Source organism: Bufo gargarizans, unplaced genomic scaffold (assembly GCF_014858855.1).
Source record: "Bufo gargarizans isolate SCDJY-AF-19 unplaced genomic scaffold, ASM1485885v1 original_scaffold_1838_pilon, whole genome shotgun sequence".
Classification (NCBI taxonomy): Eukaryota; Metazoa; Chordata; class Amphibia; order Anura; family Bufonidae; genus Bufo; species Bufo gargarizans.
This window is the reverse complement of record NW_025334539.1, coordinates 110,106-126,004: the sequence shown is the minus strand read 5'-3', so window position 1 is coordinate 126,004 and position 15,899 is coordinate 110,106. Positions and strand designations below refer to the sequence as shown.

The window sequence follows — 15,899 nt, the reverse complement described above, 5'->3', positions numbered from 1 at the left end:
GATGGAGCAGGTACGCAGCTCAGCCGCTCCTGTCACCGGTTACTGTGGTGTTACTGAGCTAGGACGTTGTATACATCACTGATCACATAGAAACTCCTGATCTCATCATAGAATTAGGACAAGTAGTGCTTGATATCACCATTGTGATGACCACCACCATTATTATCACCACCACCATTACTGTCATCTAGTGTCAGAGTGGGGTACCTAGGGCCCACCAGTGAATTTTATTCTTGAGGCCAGTGTACAGCTGCTTGCAAATACAGTGGCTCCTCAAGTTACAGTATTAGTTAGGCTCCTGCCTAGTCCTTGCCTCTGACTATTTCTGTCCTGGGGGCCCCGTCAGTAGCCTCCTGCCTAGTCCTTACCTCAGACTGTTTCTGTCCTGGGGGCCCCGTCAGTAGCCTGCTGCCTAGTCCTTACCTCAGACTTTTTATGTCCTGGGGGCCCAGGCACCTAGTCCTCACCTCCGACTATTTCTGTCCTGGGGGCCCCGTCAGTAGCCTCCTGCCTAGCCCTTACCTCGGACAGTTTCTGTCCTGGGGGCTCCGTCAGTAGCCTGCTGCCTAGTTTTTACCTCGGACTGTTTCTGTCCTGGGGGCCCCGTCAGTAGCCTGATGCCTAGTCCTTACCTCGGACTGTTTCTGTCCTAGGGGCCCCATCAGTAACTGCCTGCCTAGTCCTTGCTTCGGACTGTTTCTGTCCTGGGGGCCCCGTCAGTAGCCTGCTGCCTAGTCCTTACATCGGACTGTTTCTGTCCTGGGGGCCCCATCAGTAGCTGCCTGCCTAGTCCTTGCCTCGGGCTGTTTCTGTCCTGAGGGCCCTGTCAGTAGCCTGCTGCCTAGTGTTTACCTCGGACTGTTTATTCTTGGGGGCCCCGTCAGTAGCCTTCTGCCGAGTCCATACCTCTGACTATTTCTGTCCTGGGTGCCCCGTCAGTAGCCTGCTGCCTAGTCTTTACCTCTGACTATTTCTGTCCTGGGGGCCCCGTCAGTAGCCTGCTGCCTAGTCTTTACCTTGAACTGTTTCTGCACACATATCCCTCGGTGGGTATATAAGGTGTGATAGGCTGTCTGCACACATATCCCTCTGTGGGTATATAAGGTGTGATAGGCTGTCTGCACACATATCCCTCGGTGGGTATATAAGGTGTGATAGCCTGTCTGCACACACATCCCTCTGTGGGTATATAAGGTGTGTGATAGGCTGTCTGTACACATATTCCTCAGTGGGTATAAAGGGTGTGTGATAGGCTGTCTGCACACATATCCCTCGGTGGGTATATAAGAGGTGTGATAGGCTGCCTGCACACATATTCCTCAGTGGGTATATAAGGTGTGTGATAGGCTGTCTGCACACATATCCCTCGGTGGGTATATAAGGTGTGTGATAGGCTGTCTGCACAGATATCTCTCGGTGGGTATATAAGGTGTGATAGGCTGTCTGCACACATATTCCTCGGTGGGTATATAAGATGTGATAGGCTGTCTGCACACATATCCCTCGGTGGGTATATAAGGTGTGTGATAGGCTGTCTGCACACATATCCCTCGGTGGGTATATAAGATGTGTGATAGGCTGTCTGCACACATATTCCTCAGTGGGTATATAAGGTGTGTGATAGGCTGTCTGCACACATATCCCTCGGTGGGTATATAAGGTGTGTGATAGGCTGTCTGCACACATATCCCTCGGTGGGTATATAAGATGTGTGATAGGCTGTCTGCACACATATTCCTCAGTGGGTATATAAGGTGTGATAGGCTGTCTGCACACATATTCCTCAGTGGGTATATAAGGTGTGATAGGCTGTCTGCACACATATCCCTCGGTGGGTATATAAGGTGTGATAGGCTGTCTGCACACATATTCCTCAGTGGGTATATAAGGTGTGTGATAGGCTGTATGCACAGATATCCCTCGGTGGGTATATAAGGTGTGATAGGCTGTCTGCACACATATTCCTCAGTGGGTATATAAGGTGTGATAGGCTGTCTGCACACATATTCCTCAGTGGGTATATAAGGTGTGTGATAGGCTGTCTGCACACATATCCCTCGGTGGGTATATAAGGTGTGTGATAGGCTGTCTGCACACATATCCCTCGGTGGGTATATAAGATGTGTGATAGGCTGTCTGCACACATATTCCTCAGTGGGTATATAAGGTGTGATAGGCTGTCTGCACACATATTCCTCAGTGGGTATATAAGGTGTGATAGGCTGTCTGCACACATATCCCTCGGTGGGTATATAAGGTGTGATAGGCTGTCTGCACACATATTCCTCAGTGGGTATATAAGGTGTGTGATAGGCTGTCTGCACAGATATCCCTCGGTGGGTATATAAGGTGTGATAGGCTGTCTGCACACATATTCCTCAGTGGGTATATAAGGTGTGATAGGCTGTCTGCACACATATTCCTCAGTGGGTATATAAGGTGTGTGATAGGCTGTCTGCACAGATATCCCTCGGTGGGTATATAAGGTGTGATAGGCTGTCTGCACACATATTCCTCGGTGGGTATATACTGTAAGGTGTGTAATAGGCTGTCTGCACACATATCCCTCTGTGGGTATATAAGGTGTGATAGGCTGTCTGCACACATATCCCTCGGTGGGTATATAAGGTGTGATAGCCTGTCTGCACACACATCCCTATGTGGGTATATAAGGTGTGTGATAGGCTGTCTGCACACATATCCCTCAGTAGGTATATAAGGTGTGATAGGCTGTCTGCACACATATCCCTCGGTGGGTATATAAGAGGTGTGATAGGCTGTCTGCACACATATTCCTCAGTGGGTATATAAGGTGTGTGATAGGCTGTCTGCACACATATCCCTCGGTGGGTATATAAGGTGTGTGATAGGCTGTCTGCACAGATATCCCTCGGTGGGTATATAAGGTGTGATAGGCTGTCTGCACACATATTCCTCGGTGGGTATATAAGATGTGATAGGCTGTCTGCACACATATCCCTCGGTGGGTATATAAGGTGTGTGATAGGCTGTCTGCACACATATCCCTCGGTGGGTATATAAGATGTGTGATAGGCTGTCTGCACACATATTCCTCAGTGGGTATATAAGGTGTGTGATAGGCTGTCTGCACACATATCCCTCGGTGGGTATATAAGGTGTGTGATAGGCTGTCTGCACACATATCCCTCGGTGGGTATATAAGATGTGTGATAGGCTGTCTGCACACATATTCCTCAGTGGGTATATAAGGTGTGATAGGCTGTCTGCACACATATTCCTCAGTGGGTATATAAGGTGTGATAGGCTGTCTGCACACATATCCCTCGGTGGGTATATAAGGTGTGATAGGCTGTCTGCACACATATTCCTCAGTGGGTATATAAGGTGTTTGTTGGGTTCTCTGCACAGATATCCCTCGGTGGGTATATAAGGTGTGATAGGCTGTCTGCACACATATTCCTCAGTGGGTATATAAGGTGTGATAGGCTGTCTGCACACATATTCCTCAGTGGGTATATAAGGTGTGTGATAGGCTGTCTGCACAGATATCCCTCGGTGGGTATATAAGGTGTGTGATAGGCTGTCTGCACACATATCCCTCGGTGGGTATATAAGATGTGTGATAGGCTGTCTGCACACATATTCCTCAGTGGGTATATAAGGTGTGATAGGCTGTCTGCACACATATTCCTCAGTGGGTATATAAGGTGTGATAGGCTGTCTGCACACATATCCCTCGGTGGGTATATAAGGTGTGATAGGCTGTCTGCACACATATTCCTCAGTGGGTATATAAGGTGTGTGATAGGCTGTCTGCACAGATATCCCTCGGTGGGTATATAAGGTGTGATAGGCTGTCTGCACACATATTCCTCAGTGGGTATATAAGGTGTGATAGGCTGTCTGCACACATATTCCTCAGTGGGTATATAAGGTGTGTGATAGGCTGTCTGCACAGATATCCCTCGGTGGGTATATAAGGTGTGATAGGCTGTCTGCACACATATTCCTCGGTGGGTATATACTGTAAGGTGTGTAATAGGCTGTCTGCACACATATCCCTTGTTGCTGTCATAAGTAAAAGGGATAATTATTGATTTCCGGGCCCCAGCTGGCGGTATTTCTGAAACTGCCATTGTAGTGAAGTGTATGATGAGTGGACAAATGGCTCCATTGTTAATAAGTGATGTGGAAACTGCGGAGCCGGAGTACCACGTGCCACTGATGTGAGGTGAATGTTGGCTACGAAGGTGCACAAGAGCGGACGACACACCACAGTGGAGCAGCTCACCTCCAAAATTAACCAGGGTCTTCAGAGAACCCTATACCGGGTATTGGGTTCCGGAGCAGACGGACGGTCACTGCTCCTCTATGACCTTGTGTCGGCAGAAAAGGCTTAAATTTTCCAGGCAGTATCTGGATTGGACTCCCCTGATTGGTAGACGGTCGTCTTCTTTGCTGAGTCAGCAGCTGTGGGAGGCACTGCAGTCAGCATGGCTCCAAAAACCTGTGACAACCGACCAGGACCTTATGGAGTCACTCCGGGCCCGTCTAGCTGCTGTCTGTGCTGTACACAGTGGTCACTGTGGATATTATCTAGGTTAAGAATTTGGCATGAGGGGGCTCCCTTTCAATGTTTGCCTCAGGCAGCAGGAAGGCTATGTGCTCCCCTGCCCCTTGCCAACAAGCACTCAGGGACAGGGGCCCAAGCTGAACTCTTGCACCAGGGCCCATGAGCTTTTAGCTACCCCCCTGCATGCCTCCGTACATCTTCCCTTAGTCACAGTGACGACACATTGTATACAGAAAGGAATCTGAGCAACATTGTTACCACGTGAAGGCCTGTACCAGAATTACAACCCTCATTATCCACTATGTAATGATGCCCAAACAAGCAGTGGTTTCTGTGCTGACGGCTCGCCCCGGTAATGCATCTGCTCATCCCCTTCTCCTCCAGAAACCTGTCTGACCTGTTGTTTAGGGCGGTGGCTCACTCTGGACGGAACTGTGGAACGGGTGCTGCTAACCCAGATTGGAGGGACACCCACCCTCTATATGGTCAATTGTAAAACCAAAGTGATGGGCGAGCACACTTCATTTGGATCATAAAGTACATAAAATGTATTAAATCACAATATAAAGGAACACGTGTGAGTAGGTTAAAATAAAGTCAGTTGGTAATTAAAATACAATAAAACAAATAATGCACCTTAAATAGTCCACAGGTTATTACATTGTCAGGATGGTTTTTTTCACAGTATATTGCAGTCTGGTTAATGGTGTTTGTACCAGAGTTGCTAGAAGTCAATTGACGTCTTTTAATAATAGGAATCCACGTGTAGAGTGAAATAATTAACTAGATTTTGAGATAGAAGCTGTAAAAATGAAGAACCAATTTTTGGACAAACGGTATCCTGAGAAAATTTTGGATGTAGCATTAGAGAAGACAAGGACTTTAGATAGACGGACATTTTCCGCCAATAAAGAGCCAGAGATTGGGAGAGAGCCGGATAATACAATAATTAACACCAGAATTGTTCTCCCTTTTAATAATAACTACAAGAGAGTGCAAAAAATTATAAAAACACATTGGCATCATATCCTGGGAGACAGGACATCTTCTACCAACCACACCATCCTTGACATTTACTAGAGCACCTAATTTAGGTTTAAAGATAGCCCCATCCATTAAATCAACAGAACCAACAAAGAAAGAGGATACGATCATGGGCCCTTGGATGAAGCTTACTGGCTTCTTTAAGTGTGGCCTTAAATGTATGGCTGCAAGATCAACCCCACACCTCGAAAAATAACGATTTCTTCTACTCAAAATATGTATAAATGGGAGATTAAAGAATGTCTAACTTGCAATACCACCGGTGTCGTCTACCTGATCCAGTGTCCATGTAAGAGACAGTATATAGGAAGAACGAAGCGTCCCATAGACTGGCAGAACACTGGCCAACATAAGAAAGGGGTATGACAAACATTGCCTATCCAAACACTTCAGGGACGTACATAACAAAGATCCTTCCCAACTGATCTTCATGGCACTGGAAAAGGTAGATAGACACTGGCGAGGAGGCAACAGATGTCGAAATTAGAGTCAAGACGTATATATACGAGTTCGGATCGATGATGCCAGCGGGTCTGAATGCAGAACTGGAGCTGTTTGGGTTCTTGTAGACTGGGTGCCCCTGAGCCGACTCGCACGCCGCAGTCTGGCCGCTGATCGGCACTGCGTCGTGGACTCGGACAGGGGCTCCCAGCCACATACTACTTATACAGATCCCTGCATCTAATATTATCGAGTCAATCAACTCTGTCGAATAGGCAATCCCTATGTCTAATTTTTCCAACCCTAGACCCTTATAAAGAGATATTAAATAAAGGATCAATCATGCATTCACAACTCGATAGATACTATATGGGTTATAATAATTATCCGCTGTTTTATTCCTATATTTTCCTTCATTTTACTATATCTTATTATAGAGTCTAATTTTAACATTTTAAATAAAATATATATGTTCAGAATGCACTGTAAAGACTTGTCCATGATGCATAGGGTTAGGGAACAAAATGAAGACACTATGCATCCATATATAACTCCCATATGCAATCTGAAATATTAATTCTGTTCATAGAGGATGTTCATATTGATGGAAGGAACACATAGTATAAAAAACGCATGTGTACAAAAAAAGACGCATAAAAAAAACGCATGAATTGGATTCCAAAGGAAGAAATCCAGTGATCCACATTTTGGTGCAATCTGGGATATAAAGGGGCGGAGGTCAACAGGTGATGCGACACCACTGACAAAGGGAAGGAGAGTTCCCGAAACGCGTATGGGCTGGATCGTACACCTGTAAGAGAAGCACCTCCACGTCTATGAGCATGGCCATGCTGGAAAATTGGATTGAAGGACTTTAACAATAATCGGAACTATACCGAAGATATACTGTGTCCTTTCCATTGTGCCGGACGAGAATCCCGTTTTGAAACCTCGTGAGATCTCGGGTCAGCCAGCTGAAGCTGAACGGAGCGAGACGCCGGCAGTGTCCCGCGTTTGAAACAGATCGTCTATAACGAGGGCGGTAAGAAGAAGCCTTTACATATAAGCCCAACAGCTACAGTCATCACGGGACTGAATGATACCGTTGAGCCAGTTGGTGCGTCTGGGAAATACATATCAATATTCCAGTGCACGCAGTCGACCAGAGACTGAACTAGAATTCTTCAACCATTTGCCTATATTGATGTCATAAATAATACCAGCTTATAATATTTGGGAAACAGAACTGCAACCAGAGGTCTCCTGGAGAGGAGGACCTTAGTTAATTATTTCACTCTACAAGTGGATTCCTATTATTACAAGACGTCAATTGACTTCTAGCAACTCTGGTACAAACACCAATAACCAGACTGCAATATACTGTGGAAAAACCATCCTTAAAATGTAATAACCTGTGGACTATTTAAGGTGCATTATTTGTTTTATTGTATTTTAATTACCAACTGACTTTATTTTAACCTACTCACACGTGTTCCTTTATATTGTGATTTAATAAATTTTATGTACTTTATGATCCAAATGAAGTGTGCTCGCCCATCACTTTGTTGTTTATACTTATTCATAAGAAGTGGCCATGAGGGGGGAGATGGCTCTGAGAGTGGAGCACGGCCTTGTCAGTCATTGCTTTCCTATACAACCGCTATCCTCTGTTCTGCATCGGGGAAATCAGTCCGACCCCCCCCCCCCAAAAAATAATAATTAGCCCTGATCTCCATATTCAGGTCATTAGAATTGTTGTGCATCACAAATGCCCGAAAGTCTTCTTCTGACCCCGACCAGCCTCCGCAGCACGTTGTGTATGAACCAGTGCTAATAAAATAATAGTTCCTGGAGAGGAAGATTTAACTCTTTCTTTCCTCCATGATGTCCTGGATTTCATGATATCCCATAATGCCTTTCATGTTGGATAACTGTGGTTCGTCCAATTCAAAGGGACTGCAATGGGCCCGTCAGGGACCCCTACAATTACTTTGTCCTTGTGGGAGGAGAGACATATCTATCATGTACAAAATCCATTAGATTTATTCACGTCAAGGTTCATAGCTGGAAAGAAAGTCTCGGGGGCAGAGGAGAGAAGCCGGTGACAAGCTACCGATAAGACACATGATGGATGGAGCAGGTACGCAGCTCAGCCGCTCCTGTCACCGGTTACTGTGGTGTTACTGAGCTCGGAGAAGGAGCAGGACGTTGTATACATCACTGATCACATAGAAACTCCTGATCTCATCATAGAATTAGGACAAGTAGTGCTTGATATCACCATTGTGATGACCACCACCATTATTATCACCACCACCATGATGACTACCACCATTATTATCACCACCACTGTCATCACCACCATTACGGTCATCTAGTGTCAGAGTGGGGTACCTAGGGCCCACCAGTGAAATGTATTCTTGGGGCCAGTGTACAGCTGCTTGCAAATACAGTGGCTCCTCAAGTTACAGTATTAGTTAGCCTTCTGCCTAGTCCTTGCCTCGGACTGTTTCTGTCCTGGGGGCCCAGGCACCTAGTCCTTACCTCTGACTATTTCTGTCCTGGGGGCCCCGTCAGTAGCCTGCTGCCTAGTCCTTGCCTTGGACTGTTTCTGTCCTGGGGGCCCCGTCAGTAGCCTGCTGCCTAGTCCTTATCTTGGACTATTTCTGTCCTGGGGGCCCCGTCAGTAGCTGCCTGTCTAGTCCTTGCCTTGGACTGTTTCTGTCCCGGTTGCCCGTCAGTAGCCTTCTGCCTAGTCCTTACCTCTGACTATTTCTGTCCTGGGGGCCCCATCAGTAGCTGCCTGTCTAGTCCTTGCCTTGGACTGTTTCTGTCCCGGTTGCCCGTCAGTAGCCTTCTGCCTAGTCCTTACCTCTGACTATTTCTGTCCTGGGGGCCCCGTCAGTAGCCTGCTGCCTAGTCCTTGCCTTGGACTGTTTCTGTCCTGGGGGCCCCGTCAGTAACCTGCTGCCTAGTCCTTATCTTGGACTATTTCTGTCCTGGGGGCCCCGTCGGTAGCCTGCTGCCTAGTCTTTACCTTGGACTGTTTCTGCACACATATTCCTCAGTGGTTTTATAAGGTGTGACTCACCTAAAAAATGAACCAGGGGCTTCAGAGAACCCTATACCGGGTATTGGGTTCCGGAGCACACAGACGGTCACTGCTCCTCTATGACCTTGTGTCGGCAGAAAAGGCTTTACATTTTCCAGGCAGTATCTGGATTGGACTCCCCTGATTGTAGAGGGTCGTCTTCTTTGCTGAGTCAGCAGCTGTGGGATGCACTGCAGTCAGCATGGCTCCAAAAACCTGTGACAACCGACCAGGACCTTATGGAGTCACTCCGGCCCGTCTAGCTGCTGTCTGTGCTGCACACGGCGGTCACTGTGGATATTATCTGGTGGTCATGATAATGGGACTCGACTGTGTATAATCTACCTGTTTATAATATGGATGCCGAGTCCGTCTGCTGCCTGTCTGTATGTAGGGTAGACTGTAATGTGCCACGCAGCACTGGTGCTCTGGGTGGGGGCTGAGGGGCCACTCCGCCTGAGGGGCTTACTAGGGGATACACCTGCTCCCCTGTGGCCCAGTCCAAGCCTGCCCTCATCATCACCACCATCATCCTTATCAGTCGATGTTATCAAAAAGGTGGAGTAGTTGGGGGGCTGTCAGGAGGACTATAGAGCAGTCATGAAGAGTCAGAGGGTGTCAGGCGATCTATGGAGGAGTCATTGGGTGTCAGGAGGACTTTGGAGGGTTTAGTTAGTGTCAGGAAGACTCTAGCGAAGTAAGTCAGGTGTCATGTCAGACTCAGAAGGTATATAAAGTTGTCAGGAGGCCTCTAGAGGAGTCAAAAGGATTCTGGAAATGTAAGAAGGTGTCAGGAGGAGTCTAGAGCAGTGTTTACCAACCAGTGTGCCTACAGCTGTTGCAAAACGACCAAAGACTGTCCGGGCATGCTGGGAGTTGTAGTTTTGCAACAGCTGGAGGCACACTGGTTGGGAAACACTGGTCTAGAGGACAAGCCGGAAGGCTTTGGTCAGTATTTTTAGTTTCACACTAGCGTTCAGAGATCCGGTACCGCCTGCTGGAGCTTGTGGACCCAGCATGGTCGGACGCTGCCTGAATGTCTTAACCATAATGGGGAGCGGTGGAGATCCGGCCACAACCCGGCTAATATACCGATGATCGGCCGGACTAAAGCCGCCGTGCAAACACATGAACGTGTCCTCTGGAGGAGTCAGTGCTCGGGGGGATCAGGAGACGCGCACAGAACTAGTGGAAAATACCGAATGAGAGGCCAAAGTGCCCCCCCCCCCCCTCCGGTCTCTGCAGGGCGGTCAGGACACGGGCGATGCTATAGATACATTGTTCTATTATTACTGTAACATTGTAACAAAATAGAAAACAAAGTAAACTTTATGTGACGATTTCCATGATACAGCGGACGGACATCATCCTGTGGCTGCGGACTGTACACATCACGTGCCGACACCTCGTACATCAGCCCCCCCCGGGACGTCCTATTGTGTGAATACAGCCCAGTGGTCACTGGTGTCCAGTCAGACTTGTGCTACTACGGCAACTACAATAGGGTAACCACAACAAGCTGCAGCAAACTGACCACTAATTACAGGTCTGGACACCGTATATAAGGAGCAGCTGAGACGTGTCTGCAGTTACCTGTAACCTCCGCCGCCTCACAGCCATGGCCGCCTACACAAGCCTCCTCCTGGTCGCTGCTCTCTGCACTGGTGCAGGTAAGTGCGCGGCCCCTTTAAGACTCTGAGTCCAGAGTCCTAGGTTCAGACCTGCATGGGTCACTACATTACATGATGGGGCAATGATGACATCACTGATGTTACCTTCAGGGTATAATGGCTCAGTAGAACTTTGCATCCCTTCTCACAGAGTTTCAGAGAAGTATATATGGCCTGTACGCCTCCTGACACCGATTAAGATGCTCTTCGCAAGGGGAGATAGCGCCCCCAAAATATAAGGCCTCGTGCACGCGGCCACGTCCGCCAAAAATCCGTGTGCTGTCCGCATTTTCTGCAGCTGGGCTGTAAATGATAGAACTTTTCGGATTCTTGTCCATTTTGTTTTTTTACAAAAGGCCCAGTGAAAATTTTAGGATGCACCCGGACCGCATCCGTATTTTGTGGACTGGAAAACCCAAACGGTCGTGTGCAGGAGGCCTCATATTTTGATGTGTTATTTTACATGAGGTTTTTGTGCATTTTTTAGTGGGAAATGCGGCAACTCCAGATGTTTACTGAAGCGTCTTATTATTAGTGGTGTTTTTAATGCAGCATCTTGAAGTGTTGGGTTAAAAAAGTCATATGAAACACAAAAAAAAAAACAATTTTTGTGTCAAGGCAGCTTCTTTGGGGTATTTTAAGGGGTGCTTTTTGCAGTGATTTAGGCAAAAAATCAACATTAGATGTCGGCTACTAATATATGGGGAATGCTAAATTCAATTCAAAAATGCATTTTTTTTGTGCTATTTTTCTTCACTTGTGGATGTTTTTTTGGGTCGCAACCACGACGTGCTCCAGGTCTGGTGTTTTTGTCTCACAGATATTTATTTATTTTTGCTGTTTTTGACCTTGCTTGAAAACTTGTGTCCACATGTGTTGCACTTTTTCGTGCCATTTTTAAATAGCTTTTTATGTATTTTTTTTTATATTGATCTAAAGAGGAAGTGACATCAAGATCGGTGACGAGCCCTGGCAGAGCTGGGTGACGACCCCTGGCAGAGCTGGGTGACGACCCCTGGCAGAGCTGGGTGACGACCCCTGGGGGAGCTGCCAGGGTCACCGACTGTCACCCAGCTTTCCCAGAAAGAGATATAACTATCATGTGACTTGTGAACGTGTCTCTATTCTTTTTATTGCAACCTTTTCATCCTGGCAGGGCCCCAAGGGCCACACCTGTTCCAGGTTCTGCAAGGGTTGAGAGAGCATGCTGGGGGTTGTAGTTCCCAGCCTCCATGGATACTTTATGCCGTCCTGCTTGTCTCTTGCAGTTTACTCCTTGACCTGTTACACGTGCGCATCTCAGAGCAGCAACAGCAACTGCATGACGGCGACCAACTGCAGCGCCACGGACACCAGCTGCATGACCTCCGTGGTGTCCGGCGGAATCGGTGAGTGCCGCAATCTGGGGTCCACAGTACACCCTCCAGGGGGCTGCGACCGGGAAGAGTGCAGAGACAGAGGGAGGGACGGAGAGACAGAGAGACAGGGGCAGAGATAGAGGGAGAGAGACAGAGGGAGTAAGAGAGGGCCAAAGATACAGAGGGAGAGAGGGGAAGAGAGAGGGAGAGGGACAGAGGGAGGGTCAGAAAGAGAGAGACAGAAAGAGAGAGGGATAGACAGAGGCAGAGAGAGGGACAGCGAGAGAGACAGAGAGTAACAGAGGGTGACAAAGAGAGAGAGGGTGAGAGGAAAAAGGAGAGGGAAAGAGAGCAAGAAAGGAGAATAGGAGAAAGAGAGAGATGGTAGAAGAGAGAGTTGGAGGCAAAGAGGGAGGGAAAAAGAGACAGATAGAGAGAGTGAGACAAAGAGAGGGATAGTGAGAAAGAGGGAGGGATATAGAGAGAGAGAAAAAAAAAGAGAGAGAGGAAAAGGGAGAGGAACAGAGCGAGAAGGAGGGAGAGATAGAGAGAGGTATAGACAGAAAGAGGGAGAGAGAGAAGGAAAAAGATAGGAAAAGCGAGAGAGACAGAGGGAGAGAGATATAAAGACAGAGAAATGGAAGAAGAGAAAGAGAGACAGAGGGTGAAAGCATAGCTAATAGAGGGTGAACAGGAAGAGATACAGAGAAAGAGGAAGAGACAGGGAGAGGAAGAGACAGACAGAGTGCCATCAGATATCATTGATATTGCAGTTTTCTTGCAGTAACTTACAATTTTTACTAAATGTTCTGCTCCCGATTTATATATTTTTTTTTACCAAATTCAATTAATTGTGACAGTCTGTATAAAAGAGACCTCCATAGTGTGACTGCTCTTACAGTACAGACCTCCATAGTGTGACTGCTCTTACAGTACAGACCTCCATAGTGTGACTGCTCTTACAGTACAGACCTCCATAGTGTGACTGCTCTTACAGTACAGACCTCCATAGTGTGACTGCTCTTACAGTACAGACCTCCATAGTGTGACCGCTCTTACAGTACAGACCTCCATAGTGTGACCGCTCTTACAGTAGAGACCTCCACAGTGTGACCGCTCTTACAGCAGAGACCTCCACAGTGTGACCGCTCTTACAGCAGAGACCTCCACAGTGTGACCGTTCTTACAGTACAGACCTCCACAGTGTGACCTCTCTTACAGTACAGACCTCCACAGTGTGACCTCTCTTACAGTACAGACCTCCACAGTGTGACCGTTCTTACAGTACAGACCTCCACAGTGTGACCTCTCTTACAGTAGAGACCTCCACAGTGTGACCGCTCTTACAGTAGAGACCTCCACAGTGTGACCGCTCTTACAGTAGAGACCCCCACAGTGTGACCGCTCTTACAGTAGAGACCCCCACAGTGTGACCGCTCTTACAGTAGAGACCCCCACAGTGTGACCGCTCTTACAGTAGAGACCCCCACAGTGTGACCGCTCTTACAGTAGAGACCCCCACAGTGTGACCGCTCTTACAGTAGAGACCCCCACAGTGTGACCGCTCTTACAGTAGAGACCTCCGTTCTGTGGTCATCTCCTGATTGTCTTCTCTCCCCTCCTGTAGGGAGTCTCTCTATCGCCTCCATTACTAAGACTTGTACCGCAGTCTGTAATGAAACCGGAATTAACGCTGTTGTGGTCTCAACAAAAGTGTCCTGCTGCAACACCGACCTGTGCAACACCAGCGGAACCAGCAGCATCAAGGCCACCTACACCGTCCTCGCCGCAGCCCTGGCCGCCATCGGGGTTCTCCTCAGAAGCTCCTCCATGTGATTTTCAGATTTTATAAAAAAAAAAACTAAATCTAGCTTGTAATAAAAGGCTACAGAGACCAAAGAATGGAGGACCTGATCTGTGTCGCCGCTCCAGATGTTGCTCGTTTTACTAAAGTATGGAGCCCCTGGGAGCTGTTTCGCACTTCTGCCGAATTCCGGGAAGCGTGTCTGTAGCAAGTGTCTGTATAAGGTTCCCTCCTTTCCTCCCCTTCTTTCTCCCTTGTCGTCTCTCTCTCTCTTGTCCGTGTCTTGTTTTTTCGTCCCTTGTAATTGTTGAATTTTTTCTTTTTGCTACCACTCCTCTTTTGCGGTTATTACTGTTATTGGGACCGGCTCCCTATTGTATTGCAAAAACTATCGGTGCCTTATGTATTCCACATGCACTAATAAGGATCTTGTATTCACTCTGTAACCTTGTCAATACTTTTTCTGAAAACAATAAACATTTTGAATGAGAAAAGGCTACAGAGATGTGGTGGTCTTGTGTCCTGTCTGGAGGGGGGGGGGGGGGCAGGCGATCGGTAACAGACTCCTGGATTCACTCTTGTGACTGCCAATCATTGAAAAATGCCATCATTGTCTCAGACAAGAATACTGCTTTAAGTTTTACCATGGTCATTGGGAGGGGTGCAGGTTGACAATGTGGCTTTCAGACCAGAAAAGGTTGTGCACCCCCATTACTTCAGGTGTGCTCCTTAGCCTTTACTTCAGGTGTGCTCCTTAGCCTTTACTTCAGGTGTGCTCCTTAGCCTTTACTTCAGGATTGCTCTTTAGTCTTTACTTCATGGTTGCTCCTCAGCTTTTCCTTCATGGTTGCTCTTCAGCTATTACTTCTGGGTAGCTCTTCAGCCATTACTTCGGGGTTGCTCTTCAGCCATTACTTCGGGGTTGCTCTTCAGCCATTACTTCGGGGTTGCTCTTCAGCCATTACTTCGGGGTTGCTCTTCAGCCATTACTTCGGGGTTGCTCTTCAGCCATTACTTCGGGGTTGCTCTTCAGCCATTACTTCGGGGTTGCTCTTCAGCCATTACTTCGGGGTTGCTCTTCAGCCATTACTTCGGGGTTGCTCTTCAGCCATTACTTCGGGGTTGCTCTTCAGCCATTACTTTAGGGTTGCTCTTCAGCCATTACTTCGGGGTTGCTCTTCAGCCATTACTTCGGGGTTGCTCTTCAGCCATTACTTCGGGGTTGCTCTTCAGCCATTACTTCGGGGTTGCTCTTCAGCCTTTACTTCGGGGTTGCTCTTCAGCAGGGATGGCCAACCTGAGGCTCTCCAGCTGTTGCAAAACTACAACTCCCAGCATACCTAGACTACCTAAAGGTATCAGCCTACAGCAGGGCATGGTGGGAGTTGTAGTTTTACAACAGCTGGAGAGCCGCAGGTTGGCCATGCCTGCTCTTCAACTATTACTTTGGGGTTGCTCTTCAGCTATTACTTTGGGGTTGCTCTTCAGCTATTACTTTGGGGTTGCTCTTCAGCTATTACTTTGGGGTTGCTCTTCAGCCTTTACTTTAAGGTTGCTCTTCAGCTATTACTTTAAGGTTGCTCTTCAGCTATTACTTTAAGGTTGCTCTTCAGCTATTACTTTAAGGTTGCTCTTCAGCTATTACTTTAAGGTTGCTCTTCAGCCTTTACTTCAAGGTTGCTTTTCAGCCTTTACTTCGGGGTTGCTCTTCAGCAGGGATGGCCAACCTGAGGCTCTCCAGCTGTTGCAAAACTACAACTCCCAGCATGCCTAGACAACCTAAAGCATGGATGTCAAACTCATGGCCCTCCAGATGTTGCAAAACTACAACTCCCATCATTCCCTGATAGCTGTAGTATGCCCAGGCATGATGGGAGTTGTAGTTTTGCAACAGCTGGAGGGCCACGAGTTTGACATCCCTGACCTAAAGGTATCA

General features: G+C 47.6%; 1 protein-coding gene across 1 annotated transcript; it reads left to right on the top strand.

Moving 5' to 3' along the window:
- The first annotated feature begins 10,392 nt into the window (after positions 1-10,392).
- LOC122923734 (lymphocyte antigen 6E-like) lies at positions 10,393-14,331 on the top strand. Its single transcript, XM_044274584.1, has 3 exons — positions 10,393-10,801; positions 12,070-12,189; positions 13,787-14,331. The coding sequence occupies exons 1-3, from the start codon at positions 10,750-10,752 to the stop codon at positions 13,993-13,995; spliced, it is 381 nt and encodes a 126-aa protein (XP_044130519.1). The 5' UTR covers positions 10,393-10,749; the 3' UTR covers positions 13,996-14,331.
- The last annotated feature ends 1,568 nt before the right edge of the window (positions 14,332-15,899 follow it).